Source organism: Chenopodium album, chromosome 18, assembly GCF_948465745.1.
Source record: "Chenopodium album chromosome 18, dcCheAlbu1.1, whole genome shotgun sequence".
Taxonomy (NCBI): domain Eukaryota; kingdom Viridiplantae; phylum Streptophyta; class Magnoliopsida; order Caryophyllales; family Amaranthaceae; genus Chenopodium; species Chenopodium album.
Window position 1 is genome coordinate 43,392,731 of NC_137851.1, and position 25,680 is coordinate 43,418,410.

At 35.9% G+C, this 25,680-nt stretch overlaps 3 protein-coding genes across 3 annotated transcripts in view; 2 read left to right on the plus strand and 1 right to left on the minus strand.

Annotated features, from left to right (window-relative positions):
- The first annotated feature begins 603 nt into the window (after nt 1–603).
- LOC145592181 (uncharacterized) lies at nt 604–3,325 on the plus strand. The gene is made up of 5 exons (XM_081648641.1): nt 604–945; nt 1,206–1,526; nt 1,673–1,747; nt 2,633–2,719; nt 2,819–3,325. The coding sequence occupies exons 1-5, from the start codon at nt 604–606 to the stop codon at nt 3,323–3,325; spliced, it is 1,332 nt and encodes a 443-aa protein (XP_081504767.1).
- Nucleotides 3,326–9,708: 6,383 nt separating this feature from the next.
- LOC145590907 (uncharacterized) lies at nt 9,709–13,696 on the minus strand. Its single transcript, XM_081647298.1, has 2 exons — nt 10,303–13,696; nt 9,709–10,067 (listed from the first exon to the last, which is right to left on the minus strand). The coding sequence occupies exons 1-2, from the start codon at nt 13,694–13,696 to the stop codon at nt 9,709–9,711; spliced, it is 3,753 nt and encodes a 1,250-aa protein (XP_081503424.1).
- A 7,345-nt stretch (nt 13,697–21,041) lies between these two features.
- The window catches only part of LOC145592423 (uncharacterized), a 30,276-nt gene continuing 25,637 nt past the window's right edge, over nt 21,042–25,680 (plus strand). Inside the window, exons 1-5 of the mRNA XM_081648874.1 lie at nt 21,042–21,170; nt 22,209–22,368; nt 22,869–22,961; nt 23,494–23,596; nt 24,008–24,170. Coding sequence (XP_081505000.1) covers nt 22,213–22,368; nt 22,869–22,961; nt 23,494–23,596; nt 24,008–24,170 — 515 coding nt within the window. The 5' untranslated portion in view covers nt 21,042–21,170; nt 22,209–22,212. The remainder of the gene's footprint in view (nt 21,171–22,208; nt 22,369–22,868; nt 22,962–23,493; nt 23,597–24,007; nt 24,171–25,680) is intronic.

The following is a 25,680-nucleotide window of genomic DNA, read 5'->3' on the forward strand; positions in this document are numbered from 1 at the left end:
TCATGATGAAGTTATCAGATCAGTTTGCTCCTGTTAGAGGAAATCTGTTGATGTTACCTACCTTACCTAAGGTCACTAAGGCTTGTAGAATGTTTTCTCAGGAAGAAAAACACAAAGAGATTTCTCAGATGAACAATAATAATGAATCTAAGGCTTTTCTGGCTGATAGAAAGAGGTTCTATAATTCTGATGGAAATTATTCTGGCTTTTCTGGTGGTTCTGCTGTTAGTTTAACTAAGAACTACAGATCACAACCTTATGGATCTCATTCTAAGCAAGGTGGCTCCTCTCAGTACCAATTCAGAATGAATACTGGAGATCAGAAATTTGTGAAGCCTGGTTCAGAGTTTTACTGTACTCACTATGAGATTCCAGGTCATAATATTGATAGATGCTTCAAGTTGAAGGGGTATCCTCCTAGTTTCAAAGGCTTCAAGGATAAGAGAGTTGCTGCTATGAGTTGCATTGATCAGGATGCTGCTTCAGAACAGGATGATGATGATGGTCAAGTTGATGTTACCATGGAGTAGTATAATCAGTTCAAGGCTTACTTGAAATTTTAAAGGGATGAGGAAGCTAAAGAGAACAAAGAGCCATGCAATGATGGCAAGCAATCTTTGCTTACTTTCTTGTTCTGCTGCTAAGTGGTTAATTGATAGTGGAGCAACTGATCATATTTGCGCAGACCTTAGTTTGTTTGCTGAATACAAACCAATTAACACACATAATTTCATTACAATCCCTGATGGCAGCAAAATTTTGGTTAAAAACACTAGTGTTGTTAAACTGAATGATCATATTTCTTTGCTTAATGTTCTACATGTGCCAGATTTCAAATTCAATTTGATATCTGTTCACAAACTTTGCAAAGACATGTGCTGTGAGCTTCATTTTACTCATGAAAATGTTTTGTCCAAGCACAGAAAAGGGACTCGATTCATCTTGGTAATATAAGAGCTAGTTTATATAAGTTCTAGGAGCAACAAATTTATGACAGTAAAGCTTTCCTTTCAGAAAATAGAGTCAATTTAGCAGCAGTTGATGAAGCTAAATTGGGGAATTTGAGACTTGGTCATTTGTCTTTCAATCAACTTAAGATTGTTAGACCAAGTTGTGATGTAAATGCTTGCTTAGAGAGCACAATTTGTCAAGTTTGTCCTAGAGCTAAGTAGTCTAGATTGCCTTTTCCTATTAGTTCAATAAAGTCTAAGGCACCTTTTGATCTCATCCATATTGATGTATGGGGGCCACATTCTGTAAAAACTCCTTCAGGATGTAATCAGTTCTTGATTATAGTTGATGATTACTCAAGGTTTACTTGGGTTCATATGATGAGAAATAAGATAGAGTCTATTAGAATTATGTCTGAGTTCTTTGCTTTGATTCTCACTCAATATTCTATTAAAGTCAAAGTAATAAGATCTGATAATGCACAAGAGTTAGTTGAAGGTGATATGAAAAAATTGTTGAAGGAGCATGGTGTTTTTCACCAAACTAGTTGCAGTGATACACCACAGCAAAATGGTGTAGTTTAAAGAAAGCATAAGCACATTTTGGAGACTGCTAGGGCTCTATTCAAACAGTCTAGGGTTCCTAATAAATTTCGAGGTGTGTTGTGTATCTGATTAATAGAATACCCTTGAGAGTTATTGACAATGTTGTACCCTTTTAGAGACTTAATGGCTTTGTTCTTGACCTTTCTCATTTGAGAACCTTTGGTTGCTTGTGTTTTGCTACCACTTCTAAGGTGAATAGAAGTAAAATGGATGAAAAAAAATCAATAAAAAAAATTCAACGGATATTGTTTTTGTTCTTGACCTTTCTTATTGCTACCAACGTATATTGTTTTTGTTCTTGACCTTTCTCATGAACATCATTTCCCTGGCCTTACCATTTTTTCCATAAGTTAGAACTTCCTGATTCAGTTTTTTCTTCACCTATATATATCGTCTTGCATCTACTTCACCACCTATTCATGATCCACTAGATTTTACTTCTGTCTTTCCATCTCATTCTGATTCTTTTGATTTTTCTTCTTCTCCTTCACCTATCTTTCCTAACTCTCCTCCTTCTACCTCAACTAAATTTTCTTCTCCTGGCACATCCACCTTATCTCACACTTCTATTTCTCCACCTTCTCCTAGAAGATCAAGTAGACCTCATAAATTCCCATCCAAGTTTGATATATACCAGTGCAATTTTCTAGCAATCATACTCAGATTACAGATCACTAGTGTAATCTAATTACTTATGATTCCCTTCCTATTACTCACAAGTGTTTCCTTGCTCACTCTTGTGACATTCTTGAGCCTCTAAACTATGCTCAAGCTGCTACAGATCCTCTTTCGATAGATCTTATAGACAAATAAGTGACTGTCTTGCTTAAGAATAACACTTGGGAACTTGTTACATTGCCAAAAGGAAATAAACCAATTGGATGTAAGTGGGTTTTCAAGGTAAGATTAAAAGTAAATGGTGAACTAGAGTGATGCAAGGCTAGGTTGGTTGCCAAGGGTTCAATCAAAGGTATGGGATTGATTATGAAGGGACCTTTAGTCCAGTGGTGAAAATGAATACTATAAGATGCATTATTGTTGTTGCAGCAAATAAAGGCTGGTTCTTACATCAGTAGGATGTGAACAATGCATTTTTACATGGAGATTTGAAGGAGGAAATTTACATGAAAGTCCCTGAAGGCATTCCTAATCTTGAAAACAAGGTGTGTAGGTTAAAGAACTTAATATATGGGCTTAAACAAGCCTCGAGATAGTAGTTTGTCAAGCTTGTCAAGACTCTCCAGTCTATGGGCTTTATACAGTCTAAGGATGACTATAGTTTGTTTATAAGAAATAATTCTTGCTTGATAGAAGTGGTAGTTGTTTATGTGGACGATATTATCCTTATTGGCACAGATATAGCAGTTGTTTCTAAACTGAAGACCAACTTACATCACTTATTCAGCATCAAGGACTTGGGAAAGTTAAACTATTTTCTGGGCATTGAAGTTGGTTATACTGTAGATGGGATTATTCTGAGTCAAAAGGAGTTTATTAGGGAACTTCTTCATGATTGTGGTGTCACTTTGAAGACCAGGGTTGCTACACCTCTTCCCTTAGGGTTAAATTTACAATATGATGTTAGTGATCTGCCGCCAGACTCAGAACAGTATAGATCTCTAGTTGGGAAGTTGAATTTTCTAACCCATACTAGGCCTGATCTAGCTTTTGCAGTTCCAACTTTGAGTCAATTTATGCATAATCCTAGAACTAGTCATTTTCAGGCTCTAGTTAACACCTTGAGCTATGTTGCTCTTTCAGGATGGTAGGGTATTTTATTGAAGTCAACTAATGAGTTAAAGTTACAAGCCTTCACAGATTCAGATTGGGGAAGTTGTGCAGACTCTAGAAGGTCTGTTACTGGTTATGTCCTATTGCTTGGGAATTCTCTAATTGCTTGGAGATTAAAGAAGTAAGGTTTGGTTTTCAAGTCCTCAGTTGAAGCCGTGTACATGGCAATGTCTGCTGCTGCCTCTAAAATCACCTGGACTATCAGAATGCTAGAGTAACTGGGTGTGGAAAAGTTGAAGCCAATTACTCTATTTTGTGATAATCAGTCAGCTATGCATATAACTAGGAATCTTGTATTTCATGAGAGGACGAAACATATCGAAATTGTCTGCCATTTTACTCGGGATAAAGTTCTAGAAGGGTTGATCAGCTTAGCTTATGTTCCTACAACTGAACAGTTGGCAGATTTGTTTACTAAAACTGTTACTTCCCCCAGTTGCATTCTCTTTTACTCAAGTTGGGAATACTGAATTCTTCATCTCCCAACTTGAAGGGGGTATTGAGCCAAGAAATGCAGCATGAAGGCACATAATAGTCCAACAATAAGCAAACCAGTTATTCCATTGTGCAACCAACAACAGAAAACAACAATTTTAACATGATAGATCCAACAAACCAACATAATCAACATGACATATCCAACAACACCACAACTCTAAAACAATGATCCATTATCCAACAATAACCAACAAGCTAAGCCAGCATCAATAACACCAATTGATTCATTAATATCCAACAATATCCAACAACAACCATAATCAAAATAATTTATCCAACAATCACAAGGGAATAAAAAATACAGATCCATCAACCAACCAAATATTTAAGGGAGGGGGACTCTTGATGAAAGCCAATAACCAACAATCATGCATAATAATCAAAGGAAAGGGACTCTTAATCACCACCACATACAACAAACTATACTATCAGTGAATCAAAGACAATAACCAACAATTACAAAAAAAAAAAAAAAAAAAAAAAAAATCAAAGAATATGTACTCAAATCAAGAAATAGAGAAGTAAGGGTTAGTGATCGTTACGCAAGGTGTCACTTAGAGGGTTGAAACTTAGGGTTCATCCTCCTCACATAGTGCTTGTAATCAGGGGCCGGAATATCAGAAACTTCAAGGGGAGGGACACATGTGGTAGATCTCTTTGATGGAGGAGTTGAGTCCCCCTCTTTGTCCTTCTCATCATCAGATGAAAGAAGAATCACCTCCTGATCAGGTAGCCCATGAATCCGCCTTAAAGCCACTAGCGCCGCCTTCCTTTGAGCCCTGATCTTCGTCGGAGGCCTAGTCCTCTTAGATATGGGCTTTTTGGTTGGTATGGAACTCCTCTCACCACTTTCAGCCATCAGATCTACACTTACCTCACTAAAATCAAGGGATTTCTTGCCCTTCCACTCACCCTGACCCTCAGCCCTCCTTAAACGTTCATCCTCATCGACGTTTTCAAGAACCTTACCTAGAGCTTTGTAGGTGGTGGAAGTACAATATGGGCCAGACTCACCGGATTCATAGAATTGACGAGGAAAAGGGGAGTTTGTCTTAATGGATTGAATTAGGGAGAGAATCAATTTTCCCTCACCTTCATCGTTAGTGGCCATGTAAGCCTCGTGGAGGGGTTTGAAGTTCACCATGTTGTGGGGGGACTCGATGTGTTAAAGATTTGAGAAAGGAAGGATAGATCTAGAGAGAGATTGGAGAAGATGAAAGAACAGGAGTGAGGAGAGAGACAGACGAAGAACAAGAACTAAGGTTCTTCTGGAGAATTCTCCAAAAGAAATAAGGAAATCCAGCCATCACAATTAATTTTGGGTGGTTGGGAAGATCAATAAATGAAAGTAATTAGTTGGGGGGGGGGATGTGAAGTAATATGGAGGGAGTCATTAATTTAGTGTAATCAGATTAGGTTTAATGAAATGGAATTAAAATAAAGTAAGGGTAAAGTTAAAGAATTTAGACTTTTAAGTAAGGGTAAATCTGTAATTTCTAGGTTTTTTTTTTACTAAAAAAAGAAAGAAAACAGAAAGTTGCAAATAACACTGATCATCCCATTTTGGCAAAAATTGCAAAAAACATTTAACGGATGTAGTAGGTTTTTTGGAGGAAATTTTTAAAAAGTGGACGTCCTCAATTGAAGATTTTTGCCAAAAAACCAAGAATAGTGGTAGTGGTATTCAAAGTTTTTGGGTTTTCGTGGTAGTTTTTCCAAAAAAAAAATTAAAATAAATGGATTTGTTCTCAAAATTGGTAATTTAAATGGTAGTTTTCGAAAAAATTTCTATATTTTAATTCTATGTATACACATGTTTATTTGATTTGGATTAATAATTTACTTAATCCAAATCTTCTATATCTTTATATTATGGTAAAGTAGGAAAGAATATATGATAGTGAATTAAAAATTTATTAAGAAGATTTGAAAAAGAAAATGGTAGGAAATTTTCTAACCATGGATTGACTCCTAATAATAAAATCAGTATAGATAACTTGATTAGGTACCTTGTAATTAAAATTGATCACAATAATTAGATTTTATGTGTGTATTAATACAACCGACTTACTGGTAATTAATAACTAGTTTGGACCTTATGGAATAATAGTATGTGTCCTTTATTGCAAAGAATCATGTCATTAAGAAACGGTGGAGAGCCTAATATGGGTGAAAACCGATCTCATGGTCCCATTTCATACATTCATCCCCAATAATTAGATGGTTTAATTGCTTATAGTTAATGATCTTATTGCATCATTAAAGGGGCGAACCTTAATGAAATGAGTCATTTATTTGTGGTTGCCTTTAAAAAATCCGTTATTCGTATAATAATTCTTTAATGGTTTACGTGTACCTGTCAATTCAAAATTCATGGGTGGCTCACTAGATATGTACATTTTTCAAACTCAACTTGACGGCTAAAATGTAAATGACTTAATTCGAGACCAAACATGTCTTGAATTGAACCCAACCCAAACACATGACCAAGGACATTGGGCTGGGATTTTCACTTCAAAATTAATTATGATAAACTATCATTATTGTCATTTATTAGTGTCTTACCGCCCAACTCAGACAAATCAATAATTAATATAACAAGCTACTACGAAATACAATACTTTCTCATATGGTTTAGTCGACATCGACAACATGTTTGAAAAGTAATTAAATAAATAAACAATTGATTCTTGCATTGACTTTGTTGCATTGCTAGCATCACAATAAAATTAAGAGATAAAACCATATCCATGTGATTATTTATTTAGCAATTAAGTTATTGCATGTGAGTTGGTCACCAATTGTTTGCTTTGATCTCTTTCTCTCATTTGGCGTTTTGGAAATATTTTCTTAATTAAAATAAATTGAATGATTAGTTTTAAAATTTAATATAGGGTTATGAAAATATTATTATATAATAGTCACGGGAAATCTAATCCCCCAATGATTAAATAAATAAAAGAGAGAGGATTAGTTGCACCAATGCATTGTGTTAATCAATTACTGGTATTAGCAAGTTTTGTTCACCACTTTAAGAGTGGAACTAGTTGCACCTGTTAAGTTGTTTATTTTACATGAAAAGCATATATATGAAGTGTATGGATAAATTGACTGACAAAGGAATATGGACATATTCAACAAATGAACATAGAAATATGGAAGTGATGCAATGGACTATGGACGCATACTTCAATTTTTTACTTTGCGTTCCTTTTAATTAGAACATGTGTATGTGATCTTTCGAGGGTTAGATAATATATGCACTCGCTTGTGAGGTATGCAGTATAAAGTAAGAGCAAAATATGAAATGATATAAGTATATATTGTCTTAGTTTTGAACTAGGTTAAAATCCCGTACAATGTATGATTGTTGAATATTTTTATCAATAATATTATAAAATATAAAGTATATAAAATATATATAGAAATATTTCATTTGGGTATATATGAAATATGATTGTCAAACTGGAAAGAAAATATCATATAATATATAAAAAGTTTACTTAAAGATTTTGAAAAAAAAAAAAAAAGGAAATTATTTTAACATGATACTGACAAGTGTCATTAATTATTCGCTTTTAGTATAAGTAGATAGATTGGTTGCCTTAAAAAAAAGTTAATAGATTGATCGCAGTTGTAGATTCAACACGTAATTTTAGGAAAACTAGTTTAGATCCCATGTCATGCACGGTCACACCAGAACGTAATTTTCCTTACAAATTAAAATGGTATCATTTAAGTTAAGTTATCATTGCCTTTTTTTTTTTTTTTTTTTTTTTTTTTGAGGGAAAAGTTATCATTGCCTAAAAAGTAACAATTTTATTTATAGATATTTACCCAAAAAAAAAAAAAAAAAAAGAACACACCAGAAGATGACACGTGTCATTGCTGGTGTGTCTTTTAATATATATATATATATATATATATATATATATATATATATATATATATATATATATATATATATATATATATATTAGTGATTATTGATTGTAGTCTTTATAGGTGGGGACCAAAGATAGGATCTTATAATAGGGTGATTTCCCACAATAACGTAAAACGAAAAGAAATTCCTTTTATACATCGATTTAAAAAAAAATTCCCCAAGTACTATCCACGTAGGATCGGTATGGGGTATTATTTTGGTTCACGTAAAACCGCTAATAATAACAACGGTTTTTGTTTCAAAATTGCTCCTGATATTAGCGGTTTTCAAAAGAGACCATCTATAATTAGAAATAGGTCTCTTTCCCTTCTTAAGTGCATTGAAGGCTGAACACTTTATATGTTAAAAAGAGACCATATTTTGTGATAACAGGTTTAAATTCCTTTTGTATAATAAAAAAAATAAATAAATAAAAAAAAAAACGCTACAGCGTGGTGTAGGACTGTAGGTGTCCTATTGTAAAGAGACATGCTTTCCGAAAAAATGGGTCTCCTTTTTTTTTTTTTTTTTTTTTAAAAAAAAAAAAAAATTAAAAACCGCTAATGACATTAGCGGTTTTTAGTATTAAAACCGTTAATGACATTAGCGGTTCTAAGCTGAACCAAATACCAATCCTACTTGGACGGTATATAATGAGAATTAATTTTTGTTTCAACTATATTAAGGGAAATCACTCTCTTATGATATAAATGCAATTAGTGAAGATATATAAGTGTTAAAGATAAAAAAGTTAAACCAAGTAAGGTAAGCTGGAGAGATTGAAAAAAGGGTAGGCTTGAAAAAAAGAATTAAAAAAGGAAAATGATATACATAACCCTTATGGTTACATATAAAGAGCTAAAAATGAAAAAATAAGTAAAAATATAACATTAATTATACTAATTTGTGCGTGATTTTGTCATATATTTCTAAATTAATACCAAATTAGGAAAAATATTTATTCTTAACGCCTGTTCACATTTACTGAATTGAGCTGAACTGAATTGAACTGGATTGATTAGAGCTGAACTAAACTAAACTGAACTGATTGGAGCTGAATTGAACTAAATTGATTGGAGCTGAAATGAACTGAACTGAATAGAGTTGAAATGAATATTTTATGAGAAAAGGAAATTATGAGCTGCATTGAACTGAACTGATTGGAACTGAACTGAACTAATAGGAACTAAACTGAATTGAATTGAAATTGAAGTGAACAGGCCCTTAGCCCTAAGGGCTACTTAAAGCATTTACCTACTTAAATCCTTACTAAATACTCCGTAATTAAGTATTGCTAACATTTCCTCGAACAAAAAAAAATAAAAATAAAATTATATTGCAATTAATTGAAATCAGATGAAAAAGTCAAATGTTACGATTAATTTGAAATGACGATTCTATTGTAAGTGTCATGAAGATTTTTCATGGTTCTCTCCAATTCTCCATTACCCATTATAAACAAACCATATATATTTAACTTATTTTGAATATTCAAAAGATAAATGGTCAGTACATGATTGAATATGTGATTTGATGATGCCATGATGGTAAGATCTATTCTTGAATTTATTATAGTTGACGAGATTAAATATATTATCAAAGTTGTTGAGCAAAGGTGAACAAACACGAATGATGAGTTGTTAAGTAAGTTTATCTGTGAAATAAATTAAGTCATCATTTGATTAATTTAATTTAAATATGGAATGATTATAACAAAGCCAAGATCATTTGATAGAAAATTTTATTTACATCATTATAACTGCATTTAGGTTAATACAATAATAATATGAAGTCATCATCTTTATGTAATTAGATCATACACTTACAATAATCAGTCTGTTAGCATGAAATTCCTGGAAAAGCAATCAAATCTTCAACCAAAACAAGTGATCTTCTTTTGAAATGCACTTAGGAACACTAATCCACAGTATGAAATGGTCACAAATCACTCTTGGCCGAACTAACTGTCCTGTTTCGGTAGACTTGAAGGAGTTGATCACAGACTTGTCGCATAGTTGGTCTTTCAGCAGGGTAAGTCTTGGTGCACAGGAGTGCAATTTCAAGAACCTGGAATGCTGCACATTCTTCATTAGGAGGAAGAGGCATCAAATTGGGGTCGATAAGCTTCTCTCGTTCTAATCCTTCCATTTCGATACGTGTCTCTACCCATCTCACCATGTCTATATCTGTACCAAAACTTCCATCTGTTGGCATTTTTCCACTTACAAGCTCCATTAGTACAATTCCCATGCTGTAAACATCACTCTTTTCTGTTGCCTTCAATGAGTATGCATATTCTGGCAAATTTAAGAAAACAAATTAAAAAAAAGCCAAATTTTGTGTTAGATATTTGATCTAAGATATTTTTGTATAATGTTTGATGACACGTAAAAACTACAAAGTCAACTATGGTTTATAAATATGATAAAACAAATAAAAAGTTACAATAAAGATTAACAAATTTTGTAGTATATAAGTAACAATATAACTATGAAGCAGATTAATTAATGAGAAATTGGTTTTTGAATTTACCTGGGGCGATATATCCATAAGATCCAGCAAACCAAATACTGGATTCTGTTTCATTGATAGATTCATAATTGCAATGGATCTGCTTCGCTAGTCCAAAATCTCCTAAATGAGCTTCCATGTTAGAATCCAGCAGCACATTACTTGTTTTAATGTCTCTGTGAATGATCTTCGGCACACAATCATGGTGCAAGTACTCCACTCCTTGAGCTAACCCTACAGCTATTCTTAATCTTGTCTCCCAATCGAGTCCTTTCGTTCCAGCCTTCTTGCTGCTACTTTCTTGTCCATGAAGCCAGTCCCAGACACTTCCATTCTCCATATAATCGTATATTAGCACATTCGAGGCTGCTCCTTTGTTGGTGCAGTACCCAATCAGCTTAACCAGATGCCTGTGCCTTATTCTTCCAAGAGTTTTGATCTCCCTGGCAAAGCTTTTGTCCAACATGAGATCATCTTTTCGGGCTATTTTCTTCACTGCTACTGTCTCTCCAAATGCTAAGTCGGCCTTGTAGATTGTACCAGAACCACCCGAACCAATTATAAAAGCATCACTCAGATTCTTTGTTGCTTCCATAATGTCATCCCATCTGTATTCTGAATGCCTCCTGGGGGATTTTGAATTCAGTAAGCGCCGATTTGTATTGGAGGAACTGCTGTATGAACTTCTGCCTGTTTCTTTGGATCTCTTGATCACATATCTTCGCCGTCTGATGCAGATGGCCACTCCAAGTATTAAGACAATAGCAGCAACAACGGTCAGAAATGAAGAGAGTATCAATGCTAAGGTTGCATGTTTACGGCTGCCTTGATTGGCAACACTGCAGAGTTGAAGAGGCTTCCCACAGAGGAGCTTATTCCCCTCGAAAACATCAGCTGGCCAACGCGAGAACTGCTTATCAAGTTTCCCTCCAAGGTGGTTGTATGAGAGGCTAAGTATGCTCAAACTGCTCATTCCACCAATCTGAGGGGGGGCCTCACCAGTGAACTGGTTGTGAGATAAGCTGAGAGCTTCGAGCTTAGTAAGCGATCCGATTTGTGGAGGAATTTGTCCAGTGAGATTGTTGAAACTAAGGTCCAGCATGACTTGCAGATTCTGGAGCTGAGAAATCTCAATTGGAATCTCACCATTAAGATGGTTATTTGATAGTTGAAGCTCATAGAGCTTGCTAAGTTGGCCTATCGAGGGTGGGATCGAGCCAGAAAGTTGGTTTTTACTGACCCTAAGGACATTGAGAGAAGCAAGATTGCCAATTTCTGATGGTAGGGTACCATTCAGCTGATTGTCCTCCAGAGAAAGGACAAGGAGTTTAGAACAGTTGAATAATTGAGGTGGTAAAGGACCAAAGAATGAATTCGAGGACAGTTTAATTTCGCCAAGCTGTGGCAGATTCCCAAACCATGTTGGGGTTCTGCCAGTAAGATGGTTTCCATTTAGGTCAATATGAGAGAGTTTCTTGCAGAAGGAAAGCTCAAAAGGTACGAAACCAGAAAGCGAATTTCCTGAAAGGTCTAACAAGGATAATTCATGTATGAGTCCGAATGTTCGAGGAATATCCCCGGTGAAATGGTTGCTTCCTAGTCTTAGCCTTTCAAGCGAAGGCGAATTCCCCAGTTGGGGTGGAATGACATGATCAAATTCATTGTTAGTCACATCAAAAGAAAGAAATGAAGTTGAACTACACAAAGGAGCAATGCTACCATTCAGTTTGTTATTTGAAAGATTCACCCTTGTCAGATTAGACATGCTTTTCAATTCATCAGGGATTTTACCTCCAAGGCTATTGTTGTACAGCATAAACTGCTGCAGAGACTCCAGATTGCCCAATGTCGCCGGAATTCCACCAGAAAGGCGGTTATCAGCTAAGTCGAGGATCAACAGCTGCTGACAGTTCCCCAATGTAGCAGGAATTTGATCCACCAGATCATTCTGTCTAAGATGCAGAAAGTTCAGATCTTTTAGCAGCCCCATACTTGCAGGTATTCTCCCAGTAAACTGATTCCCATAGAAATCAATCATCTGTAAACTCGAGCAGTTGCCTATTTCTGAAGGAATTTCTCCAGAAAACTGATTGCTGTAGATGAAAAACTCCTGCAGACTACCCAACAGACCAATCTCTTTAGGCAAATTTCCCCCAATCTTGTTCTGATATAGTGCCAAAGTCTGCAAACTGCTGAGATTTCCAACAGCAGGAGATATTGAACCACTCAGACTATTGTTATACAGGTACAAGTCAGTCAGCCCTGCAAGTCCATACAACTCAACCGGAATCGATCCGTTGAGCGTATTGTTGGACAAATCAAGCGTTTGTAATGATTGACATTGTCCAATATCTGGTGGAATTTCGCCGGATAGTTGAGCACTTGACAAAGATAGCCCCTGAAGGCTAGTTGTATTGGCACAAATACCAGATGGTATAGTACCAGAAAGACTATTGCCCGACAAAATCAAGTTTTCTAACTTGCTCATTTGCCCTAACTCTTCAGGAATTCCACCAGTTAACCTGTTCATTGACACATCAAGATTGTAAAGCTTACCCAATTTTGCTAATGACTTTGGTAAGGGACCCACAAGCTGATTACCCATCAAATTAAGGTACTCAAGATTACCCATTTCACCAATTTGATCAGATATCTCCCCTGATAAGCTGTTATTAGCAACATTAAGCGTCTCGAGTTTTCGAAGATGAAACATATGTTGTGGGATAGTGTCATTCAACATGTTTCCTGCAACAGCAAGAACAAGAAGATTTGTGCAGTTTCCAATCTCAGCTGGTATAGGACCAACCAAGTAATTATCTTGCAAAACCAAGCTTTGAAGGCTGGTTAACTTTCCTAATTGGGAAGGAATTGAACCAGAAAGACTACAAGAAGCTAAACCCAACGTGACCAAATTAGAAAGTTCACCAAATGATGAAGGAATTGAACCAGTAAGATCATTGTCACCAATTCTCATGACACGAAGATTCCTGAGTGAACTCAGTTGAGTAGGAATGGACCCACTTAGTTGGTTTGAGTAAAGAAGTAAAGATTCTAAGAAAGAAAGGTTTGAAAGAGTAGTTGGAATGGACCCACTGAGTTGGTTTATAGAAAGATCAAGGTGGATTAGGTGTTTTAAACCACCGATTGAAGGTGAAATTGACCCACCAAGTGATGCATTCGACACATTTAGACTCACTACAACTCGAGCTGAGTTACATATGATTCCTTCCCATTTACAGAAACTTGGGTTGGTTTTAGACCAGCTTTTCAAAACCCCATTTGGGTCTTCTGTAAATGAGCTCTTCACTTCTAGGAGAGTTTCCAAAGTTGAGTTTTTTGAGCATGAAACATACCCAAAATAGAAAGTTGTCAAAAACAGAGCAAAATAACATAATGAAAACCTCAAAGATGCCATTTTTATCAATTAGACAACTACCCAGATCATTAAATTTGAATTTTATGAGGAAATTATGAAAATTGAAGTGAATTTTGCATATTTTGTGGTGTAATTTCCTTACCCAAAATAGAAAGTTACCCAGAAGAAAAATAAAACAGAGTATAAATACTCAAAGATACAATCTATACCCAGATGCTAAATTTTGCAGACAATGAAAAAAAGAGCAAATTTAGAGTAAAGTTTCAGCTTTTTTTGGGTGTAATTTATGAAGTGAAAAACAGAGGATTTTTTTATGATCAATGCTCTGTTCGAAAAATAAATGTGGGAAAATGGACAGATGAAAGTGAAAGTATTATGGGTATTCTGAAAATTGCATGCAAATCATAAATGAGCGCCGAACTACAGTTCCATTGAGAGGAGGAGAGAGAAAATGAAAGGAAATGAGTCAAAGTGTTATGGGAAAAGGTTTAAGTTTGAAGGTTGTCGTAAATGGCATTTAAAAAAGGAGTTGACTTTTTCAATCTTCTGATAAATTTAGAAAGACAACAACTACTAAATTACTACTGACTATTGCAAATTTGTATTCAAACCCAGATAAAGAAAATAGACCTAATAAAGCAGGCAACTATGGCATCTGCAAGCAACAACTGCACCAGAAACGAAAAGAAAAAAAATGCAAACAACTCCATTCATTTACACGAGAAAATTCAAAGCTTTGACTTGATTATTTTGTCATATTGTTAATTATCATTATCCAATATACTCACTCAGTCCCCAAATTTTTTATGTAGATGGTGATTGTTTCACACAAAATATAAGAAATGAATTCAGAAATGGAAAAATGGAAACTAATAATCCCACCTTTACCTGTTCTGCTCAAAACAATCCCACCTTTTCGAATTCCCAAAACAATCCCACCTTTTACCCCATTCTTCTTAAAAACAAGCCCTTTTCATTTAATGACCGGTTAAACCTATTTCCTTTAATTTTTAGCAGGTAATTTCTTTATTACCGTTGAGCTCCATTAATTCCCCATTTACTCCATCTCTCTTCCTCTGCAACTCTCTATAAATGCCTTCTGTAATTGTTCATCTCCTCTTCAAAATATTCCCAAAAAAAATCCCTTCTAATGGCAATGGCAAGTCAGCAATCCCTTGGCTCTTCTTCACAGTCCAAGAATTCAGGCTCCCCACAGCTCCCACTTTACTGTAACCACGACGAGGTAGCTCCGTTGAGGACTGTGAAGGTTGACGGTCCCACGAAAGGAAAGCGGTTTTACGCTTGTTCTTTTTGGCCGGTATATTTTCTCGTCTTTTAAATGTATTTGTAATTATGTTTGAATGGGTAATGAATTGATTTGTTGTGTTTGTTTGGAACAGAGGACATGCGGTTTTTTCAAATGGGTGGACGAGGTTGATGATATTCGTGTTCTGCAATCGCGCATCATGGATAAGAACTCAACTATCAATGAATTGGAGGACAAGCTTGAGCTGGTGAAGGAGAAGGTCAGGAAGTTGAAGGCAAAACAAGAGGAATTGGTTGATGAAGTGGTAGAGGTGGGGATTGCTGCAACTGAGACCCTCTCTGAGATGAAGACGAATAACAAGGAGAAGAAGCTAATGATGGCTTTGATCTTGTCTTGGGTTTTTTTCACTATTGTGTTCTTGATGAAGTGAAGGTTGTAATACTTATTCTGAAGTATTAGGTTGGGGTTTTAAAGTTTTTTGTGGTATGATCTAGGTTTGGTGGGTTAATCTTGTGGGATTGTAGGTATTTTTTTGGGTCATGGCTTATGATGGTAATGTAAGTAGTTATTATCTAAGTAGATTTTCAGTAATGCAGCGGTAGTAGTACTTTTGTTGGTGTCATGGCTTTAAGATTAGGATGATAATGCTGCATTATTTAGGGGTTTATTGTAAATCTTTTGCACTTAATGAAATGAATATGATGATATTTGAATTGAAGTAAATTGATATCACTTATCTTATCTTGAATTTGCACACAAAATGGGTGAAGGTACTTAGTTGTCTTTACAAATAAACAGAGGTTCATTACATATAACAAGTTCTATAAGTGTTTGACAAACACATAATTAGGTAAATAAAACAGTTTTAAGGGTTACAACCAAAAGCCCTAACCACTTAACAACTACACAAAAGTAGCAACAACCAAAAGGGGAAAATGACATGAGATTGCTTGTTGACTATCCTAGCCCTATTGCCCACCAGTTGCAGATGTTGAACCTTGACTGAAGTTGAATGAGTAGGTACTGGTGAAGGCAGAAACATCAGCAGGTGCGCTACTTCCTGGTGCCTGTAACAAATACTATTAAAGTCAGTCACCGAAGAAGGTTCTGTGAATACATACACTTAACAAAATAAAAAAAAATTGGGATCCTTACATTAGTGAAGGATCTTCCATCAGGGGTGACAAATACACCAAATCCTTGTGGCACAGCATTGGTGCCACCCCTTACACCCCTTCCACCCCTTCTACCTCCCGTGTCACCAGTTCTCCCTCCCCTTTGCCCTGAGTCAGTACCCCTCCCACTAGTTCTTCCACCCCTTGCACCTGTTGGTACTCCCCTGCCACCAGTACTACCACCTCTTCCATTTGATTCACTTCACCTCCCAGTGGTTCTTCCACCCCTCACACCCGATTGAACACCCCTGCCACCACTTCTTCCTCCCATTGCACCTCTACTACTACCACCTCTAGTGACAACTCTGCCTCCTCTGCCTATTCTGGAGGGTTCTACAGTAAGGGTATGGTGTGCAGTTGATTGTGGCAGAGCTTCCTCTTGTTGTGAGGTAGTTGTTTTCTTTGGTCCGCCCCTAGGTCTTTTAGTAGGTGGTTCTGTTGAAGGGAGTGTAGCAATACCAGGGTTTGGGCAGCCTCTTTTGTTGTGCCTTTTTGTTTGCACAAATTGCATGTCATTTCCATGCCATGCTTAGTCAAGCTCCCTGGCTTCTTGGGATTTTCAAAAGGGTCATTTCTTCTATTTTTCCTAGGTCTTTCAGGCCCCACTTTGATTGGTGGGGGAACCTACCTAGGGTGCCCCATGGAAATTGATGGTAGAAATGCATCAAGCTTGAATTTCCTTGTGGAAAGAATCTATCAGAAGGCCATGTCCTGGAAGTTCCTTGCATTCTCCCAAGCTGTTAAACTGGTTCTCATAAATTCCAACCTTATAGCTATCCTATCCGATCCCATGTGATCTCTTTATACTTTATCCCTAAGAAAGTCATAGATAAACCGACTTCCACATGCTTGAAATTCTTCTAGGGGACGTCCATGGAGAAAAGACCAATATACTAGAGAAAGAAAGAGGTCCTGGAACTGAGAAAAGATCAGGGTGGTTTGGCTCTCAGAAACATACCTATACTGAACGCCTCTCTCCTCGTTAAACAGGCATGGAGATTTCATAATGGCAATGTGTAACACCTTAGAAATTCCTTTCTTTTAAAATACCTATTTTACTCTGTTTAAAACTCAAAATAGGAAATTTTAAGACATTACCACCACCGTAAAAACGGCTAAGGAAACTATCAAATACACACAACGGAAGCTATCTTTAAAAACATTCAAAACGACTCAACTTAAAAAGTCAACCAACGAAAGTAAAGTCAGACCAAAGTAATAACAAAGCCAACCTACAACTTGGAACCATTGTAGGCCCTTAACAAAACCGAACAAATTCAAAACCTTTGCGTTAGTCTTACAAACATAATATAATAAAATAAATAAAGCAATAATATATCATAAACTTATGGAAACTAGCATGATTCGCTCTTCACTCATGCCCATCATGAATGTGCTTCATCACCTGAAAAGCTTATCTCTACTTGTATCCACTACTCTCCATTAATAATGGGTCATCATAGGGCCAAGGTAAAGACAAGGCCAACAAACACACAATCAGCAAAGCTGAGTACATAAGCGTAATTAAACACACTAACATGCTTTCACCTATCAACACACAACTTACCTCGTTGCACTTGTTTACAAGCACACAACATACAACAAGACTTCTCAACTAAGTAACTAAAGAATTTATTTAGTATTGATTGCGCATCGAACGGGTTTCCCCCTAACCTGCCCCAATAAGGGGTACTAACACAGGAGCTAACCGTGCCAGTATAAAAGAACCACTCGTAAGTGGCGGAATTCCTACGCATAATAATAAAAGGAAAATACAACGTCCTGTACTCCGAGTAGAAGTTACGGTCAAATATAAAGTCGCATAACTCCCCCCATATGTTCATACTCAAGGTATATACGTTCCAAGAGTTTTGGTACGTAATCTCTTTCACTTTACGTCATTTACATATTATTAAACTTGGTGATGACTCTCAAACCATAACACAATCAAACATCATAAATTATCTAAACAATTAAACATTCCAATTCAATTCTTGAATAATTAGTGACCACATAATATTTAATGTTGAACCCTTTTTAAATCTACCTCGGTGTCAAGGACACCTTAAATGCATAATGCGCCACAAACCCTATCCCTCGGTGTTGAAAACACCTTAAGTGCACCAAGGCACCAAAATATAATTTATTCCTCGTGTACATAGACACTTAAATAGCTCTTTTCTCATGCTTATAGCATCAATCGGTGGTTTATAGAAGGAAAGTTTATTTAATTAATTATTTTATTAAGTTGGGACTTAATTTAGGAAAGTTTTACTTTAGTAAAGTTTTGTTAGAAAAGGGATTAGCTTCTCCTTTATTTCTCTTTCTTTTTTATTTCTTTTCCCCTTCCCCTTTTTGCACGGCCGGCCACCACCACACATCACCGGCCGCCACCACAGCCACTGACGCAACGGCCAGCGGCAGCAGCCCAGCCGTGTCGTGGTGGCTGCTGCTGTCCGGCCTCCCTTTCAAAAAAAAAATTGTTCTTTTTATTTTTCTTTTGTTTAATCCTACATCTAATTATAAATTATGAGTTTTGTGATGGTTTTATAAGGGCGATTTTGAGGTGGTTTCGGGTGGTTTCAAGCGGATCGAGTGATCCAAGGGGTGGCTGCGGGTGGATTTTAAGGTGTGCGAAGTGGGGTTTTATGGTGGTTTCAACTTTCAGGGGGGTGGCTGGGGTTGGTTTCGGGGTGTTTAGGGTGGTTACAAGGTGGGTTACGGTGCAGTGGATGGTTGAGCGGTGGTAAGGGGGAAAGGGAGGTGGCTACAAGGTTGGAAGGTTCTCTAATGGAGGTCGGTGTGGGGCTATGTTGGGTTGTGTCTGTTGTGTGGGCAAGAGGCCGACAGTAAGGAGGAAGAGAACAGAGATAATTTAAAAAAAAATGTTTTATTCAATTAAAAATCAATTTTTTAAAAAAGAAATTGCAAAAACAATCACAGCCAATTGTAGTACGACATGTGTCGGGGAATAACCTTTTAAACAGGTTACTGGTTTTTTGTTCTATTTTGAGCAGATGTATGTCAAAGGTCGTTTTATTTTGGAATAATCTAAAGGTCATTTTATTTTTGGAATACCGTCCAAAGGTTGTTTTATTTTTTACAATTTTTCCTAAAATATTTCAAAACTTATTTAAAATAAATAATTGAAATGCCATAAATAATTCATTTCAAATTATTTAAATATCTCACAAAGTACTTATTTAAAATAAAATACGTATAAAAATACGGGGTATTACACAATGAATCCCTAGTGAGTAAGGTTCTAAAAGGGAAATACCAACAATCTCCAGTTACATATGCTATATAGCAAAAGATGCCTAGGAATGCTTCATGGGCCTTTAGAAGCATGACTAAAGCAGCTGCAAGGATGAAGACGGGCCTAGGGAAATGCATCATGAATGGGAGAGACACAAGCATCTTAGGGGATTGTTGGCTAAAAAGAAGAAGGATCGATTTTAAGGCATCAGTGCCTGAAGAAGAGAAGCAGAGGCATAAAATGGTGGCCCACCTCATAGACTGATCAAGGCACTGGAACTGTGGATTAGTTTGGCGATTTTTCGACTTTGAGACAACCAGAGAGACATCCTGAGTACCCTAATTCACCAGAATTTGGGGAATGACGAAAATGTGTGGATGTATGGGATAAATGGGGACTACTCAACTAAGTCAGGCTACAGATGGCTAATGTCAAATAGTGAGCATCATGAGGTCAAGAACAGTGACATTTGGGTGAAGCTATGGAAGTGTAAAGTGTCAGAAAGGTGGAAGATGTTGATCTGAAAAATCCTGCATAACTGTACCAGTTCTAAATACAATCTACGAAAGAGAGGGATTGATGTCAGAGACTTATGTGCTGTCTGCAGCAACTACGTGGAGTCTGTAGAACACCTCTTCGGGGACTGCCCTGTTATCCAGAGAGTTTGGGCGTGTGGCCCATTGGAAATCCAAACGGGGGAGGTAGCTCCACCACTGAATGTTTGGACATAAAATATGTTGTACTACTTATTCAACTCAAGTGCAGAGCAAGGTAGGTACTTCATTGCTACGTTGTGGGTGGTCTGGTTGCATAGGAATTAGGTCACCTTTGGAAGAGCTGATCCAAATCCAGGTAAAATTATGACATTGCTGGAGGAATCAGTCTGAGGAGGGACAATTTCTGGTTTAGGGGCAAGGTTGAAGAAAATTAGTGAGCTACAAGGAAAGAAATGTGCCAATTCCGAGGAGGGACCATTTCTGGTTTAGGGGCAGCTATGTAAACGACTTAGTGCTCACTATGTTCACGAATGGTGCTTGTAAGAAGGACAAAAAGGGCAAAGTTGCGGCAGGGATTGGATGGGTTATCATTAGTCCTAATTGGGAGTTAGCAAAAGGAGGAAAAAACATTATGGCCCATTCACCACTTCAAGCCGATTTAGTAGCCATTAAAGAAGGCATCCTTTAGGCACGACAACTTGGTACATCAGTTGAGATTTGTACGGACAACATGGAAGCAGCTAAGGTCATTCAACAGCCCAAGGCATCGCCTTGGGAAGTACGTCGGCTTGACCAAGATATCCAATGTATTAGTCTTTCTCTAGTTTATTTTTGATGTAATAAAGTACAAAGGGATGTGGTCTCTAGAGCTCATTTCTTAGCCTAAAAGGTTAGAAAGAAAAAATGGGTTTAAGGACCTGTTCTCATTTACTGAACTGAGCTGAACTGAACTGATATCAACAGAACTGAGTTGAACTGAATTATTTATAAGAGAAGGAAATTAGGAATTGAACTGAATCCTACTCTTAGCTTTCCTATTGTTTTGCTACTTGTCAAAAAACAAAAAAATAAGTCTCTATTAAAATCACTATTTTACCCCTGATAGTGGACAGTCCGTCCAATATCGGGTATTGCCCGTATTATATGTGTGTGTGAATCTTCCTTTTCCTTTTCATTTTTTATTTTTCGAGCCTTTTCATTTTTACGCTGTTCCCCTCTTCTCTCTCTCTCTTTGTCCTCTATTGTACCGCGTTCCCTGAATCCTATATTGAAGCGGCTTCTTAGCTTTCTCTCCTCCATTGAAACGCCTTCTCAGGTAATTTTTTTTTTCTTTTCTTTTTTAAATCTTTGTGTATCAATTTCACAATTTATGGTTTATCGTTAATTTTAATTTTCAATTGTCAGTATAGTTAATTTAGGGTTCTTCTAAGGTGGATTATTGAGCTTTGGTTATAATTACTGGGGATATGAAAGATTTAACTATCGATTTGTTGCTAAAATTTTGCTACGTGTAATTTTACATTGATTTTCTCTACCAAGTAGAATGTTTATGTGATTCTTGGAACCTAATTTGATAATTGAGTTAAATTTGGACATTTGGTAGTGAATGTGTTGTAGGCTATTGTTTGTAACCCTTTATTATACGACGGAACTATGAAAAATTGGACCTTTTCTCCGCCCTCCTCGTTCCCTAACTCAGGAATGGCCTGACACTAAGAATTGTGTTATCTTTTCAGCTATTAGACTTGTGGTTGAGAATTCTGGGGTGATAAAAAGGGAATTCTTGGGCTGTTATTCTGAGTAGTTTTGGAGTTTGTGTGTGCATGCGATGCGAGCCTATAACCTTTTGTTATTTGGTTGCAATTTGTGTTTTTCAATTATTACTAATATAAGAGTGGTTTATTGCAGTTTTCTTACAGATTACTTATTGATTGTAAAACTCTTTTAGGTATTCATGTTATGTTCAGAGCTAGTTTATGATTAGGTACTTTGCATTATAATCTATAACTACTCTTTAAGTGTTCCAATCTTAAGTTTATTGGACTAAATTAGTTTTCAGTTTTGAAGATTGCGAATTATTTGGTATTATCAAACCTTTGGATTGTAATGGACTAGATTATCAAACAATTGCGCTTTTTTTTTATTTTTAAAGAAAGGACAGACAGGCATTGATTATGCAATGAGTCGGTGAAAGGTTTATCAGTAATAGCTTCTCTGTCATTTGAGGGATTAGGTTGCATTTAATTAATTCATTCAATCATCACGAGGACACGAGGGTGATGCTGACGTGCTTTTCTTTGTTGTATTGGTATATGGATTGCTCTTGAGTAGTGTGTTAATGCTTTTGTGGCAGTATAATGGAAGAGGTTGGGTTGAGAGTGTTGGAGCATTCTTACATGCAAGTGCCAGCCCTGTTGGCGCAGTTAAAGGATGAAGATCCTGGTGTTTCTTGTCAAGCTATTGTTAGTGGCACAAAATTCTTTTATTCTACACTTCAGGAGTTGGCTCAGCAGGTCTGCATATTTCCTTCCATCATCTCAACTATTAAAAAAGATTTAATTCCCAAGTACCCGGTTTAATATGGAGTACATAATTTTTCTTCTTTGCAACTCTTTCACTTTATGATTTAGCTGTAAGGTTATTTTAAAACCTTAGATTAGTGGACTTTTACTTATGGTTTTTTTTATATCACACTTTAATTAATATTGAGTAAGTTAGCAATTGCATAAGGCCGGATCATGCTTTAAGTTCTGTCTTCCTTTTCAGACTTTTTTTGTCTCCTGTAATTTCTGCTGCTGCTGCTTCTGCTTAATTTTGGTCCTGCATAACTGATTTTATCATTGCACTGTTCTACTTATGTATCAAGTCTGGAAAAATTATTGGGTTATATGCTGTTCACAATTGTTTATCATTCATATCTTTTTAGGGTTTTTATCTCTACAACTGAGGTTTTCCTTGGGTTCTGGTGACTTTGTCAGGTAGAAATATTTGATGCTTGTATTGAATATTGCAGTTTCATCGACATGATAAAGTTGAGAGGTGGGTTGAGGAGACGTGGATGCAGATGATTGAGTTCAAGGATGCAGTATTTTCTCTTGTATTTGAGGTAACATTGCTGCATACAAACTATTGAATAGATTACATAGTCATTTAACTAGTGAGGCGGTAATTTCAATTAGTTAAACACTTCTTTATATTATTACTTATTTGTTTTTTTTTTTTTAATTTATAAATGCTTGATTATATACTATTGATTACAGAGTATAGACTTCTGGACCTTTGTTCGTTTTTGTGCTTAATTTATGCTATGTACATCAATTTTATTTTTGTACTTTACCATTTATTTTCTTAGCTTATTTTGGGGAGGTGCATTTTGTTTATCTTGCACACTACTTATTCTGATGCTATAACGGCTTTTTTGCTTTATATTTTATTTGGGCTATCGTGTTTCAATCATAAAATCAGTATGTGTTATGTATGCATGCCCTCTCAAATTTTAATGTTGTAATAGGCATTTTAGTTAGTAGTGTCATTTTGATGACATGGAGACATAATTCAATTTTTATGCCGTTTCAGAGTATTTATCCTTTTCCGCTCTTTTTTATTTTTTTATTTTTGGATTTACATGTACTGTGTAGGCAGCTTCTGTGAGGACAAGGTTATTGGCGCTGAAGTTTTTGGAAACTTGCATATTGCTATTTACTCCAGATGCAGTTAATACGGATAGACTGACCTCAGGAGGTATTCTATTGGTGATCGTCTTTTTATTAGTGTTTATACATTATAGCCATCATGTTTGACTTTCATGATTGCTTTCTTAGTACTTTAATTTCTCTGAAAATGTTGGTCATTTTGGAAATTGGCTTCATCTCGTCATTATTTTGCAAGTTATCAATTTTCATGGCTTACGCCATCAATTATTATAAAAAAATTATGTAAAAGTTTTAAATATTTTTACATTGGAATTTTTTTCAAGTATCAGCATTCAAATCTTTGCCATTCTTTTTTATGGTATGAAATTATTCATTAATATGTGATGATATAAGAACTTTAAGAGTGTAAGGCCATGGCTGTTTCAATCCTTTTACTGTCTGAATTGCCTTATATGAATTTATTTATTTAAGCTGTATTTCTTTGCATAATGGCTGACAGGTAAGGAGCATAGATTCAATATCTCATGGTTGGCTAGTGACCATCCAGTTCTAGATCCAGCTAAACTTGCATCAGAAGCAAATAGGCTATTCACTAGTTTATTAGATATGTTGCGATCATCCAGTAGCATTCCTGGTCCATTGACAATCACCATTGTCAATTGGTAAGCTCCATTTGTTCTATCTTTATAATTTGTTTGCTTCATATTATCATGTTGAACGCTAAATGTATCTGGTCACTTCGTTTTTAAGTCCCTTTAAAATTAATTGATAAAATGAATTGAGGTAGCTTATTGGGAATAATTAAAATGCAAGCATGTTTTGGAATTCATGGTATGCAGATTTCACCAATTAAATACGATTATGGGAGTGAGTATGTGGGTCTTTGCAAAATAGGCAGGATTGCTAATCTTGTATAATCATTACATGACTATGGCATTAGCAGCATTGCACTGATGGAAATTGAGTATTTAACGATGTACTTCCTCCGTTCCACAAATATGGCAACATTACCATTTTAGGAAGTTCATAAATATTGCAACATTTCACTATTTGCACATGTTTTCTCTCTTTATCTCTCCTCATCACATGTTCCTTATCTTTATTCCTCTCTATTTCTCTCCTCATCTTAAAATCCGTTTCCCCTCCCCATGTTGCAATGTTAGGGTAACGGAAAAAGTATTAGTTAATTGGTTTTTTTTAATCATTTTTGTTATCTGCGGTAAGAAAGATTGAAGGGTCCCTCCCAGTGTTTGCTCCTGAATCTTGTCCAAGTAGGGAACTTGGCAAAGATACTTGGAGACTTGAAATCAAAGTTACATTTTTTAGGACTAATGCATCCAGAAATAATGAAATATGTCTGTCCTCCTAGCTGTATGGGTAAAATATCTTTTGATGACTTTGAATTGTTTCCTGGAGCTCTCTAATATGCTTATTTTGCAGTGTGCTTGGTGTTTTTTTTTCTTTCTTTTTCTTTTTTTTTTTTAATACTCTATCAGCTGCTAGATAACTCGTCTAAAAGCAATTTTCTTTGTATGAAGTGTGTGAAATGTTTGTGCTTTTGGTATGCTCAGTTGATGTCTTTTGCGTTAAAAAATCTTGGAAAAGTGTTGTGCTTTGTTGAATGTGGTTTTGTATTAACATCTCTTGTGCCCCTCTGCAAACTCTGCTGAAGTTTTTGTCAAGCTGGGTGAAATTGGTTTTATGCTCTAGATGTTAATTCTTTCTTTTTTTTTTTTTATTTATTTTTTTTTTCTTTTCTTTTTTTTTTCCTGTGTTTGTTGTGAAGGCCTCTTCTGGAATCTGGATCTTGGATTGACTCATATTCAATATTTGAATACCGTTTTAGATACTTGGAACAGTTTTGATTTTTTTTTTTTTTTAGTGGATATAGAATTTAGAGTGGGTAGGTCTGTAGATAGTTATCTGCTAGTCCATATTGTCTTTATGGTATTCAAGTTATTTTAACAGATGAAGTATCAAAATATGGTACTTTTATTTCTTATTTGTCTTCGTCTGGCCTTCGTCTTCATTGTCAATATGTTTTACGATAGTGTAAGTTTGACGTAGAGTTGTAAGAGTTGGACAATGTGTTAAATTTTTAATTTTTGTTCAGGACATTGCTGGCCACTTCGGCAGTTTACTTATCTTGTTTCATCAAGTTGATGTTACATG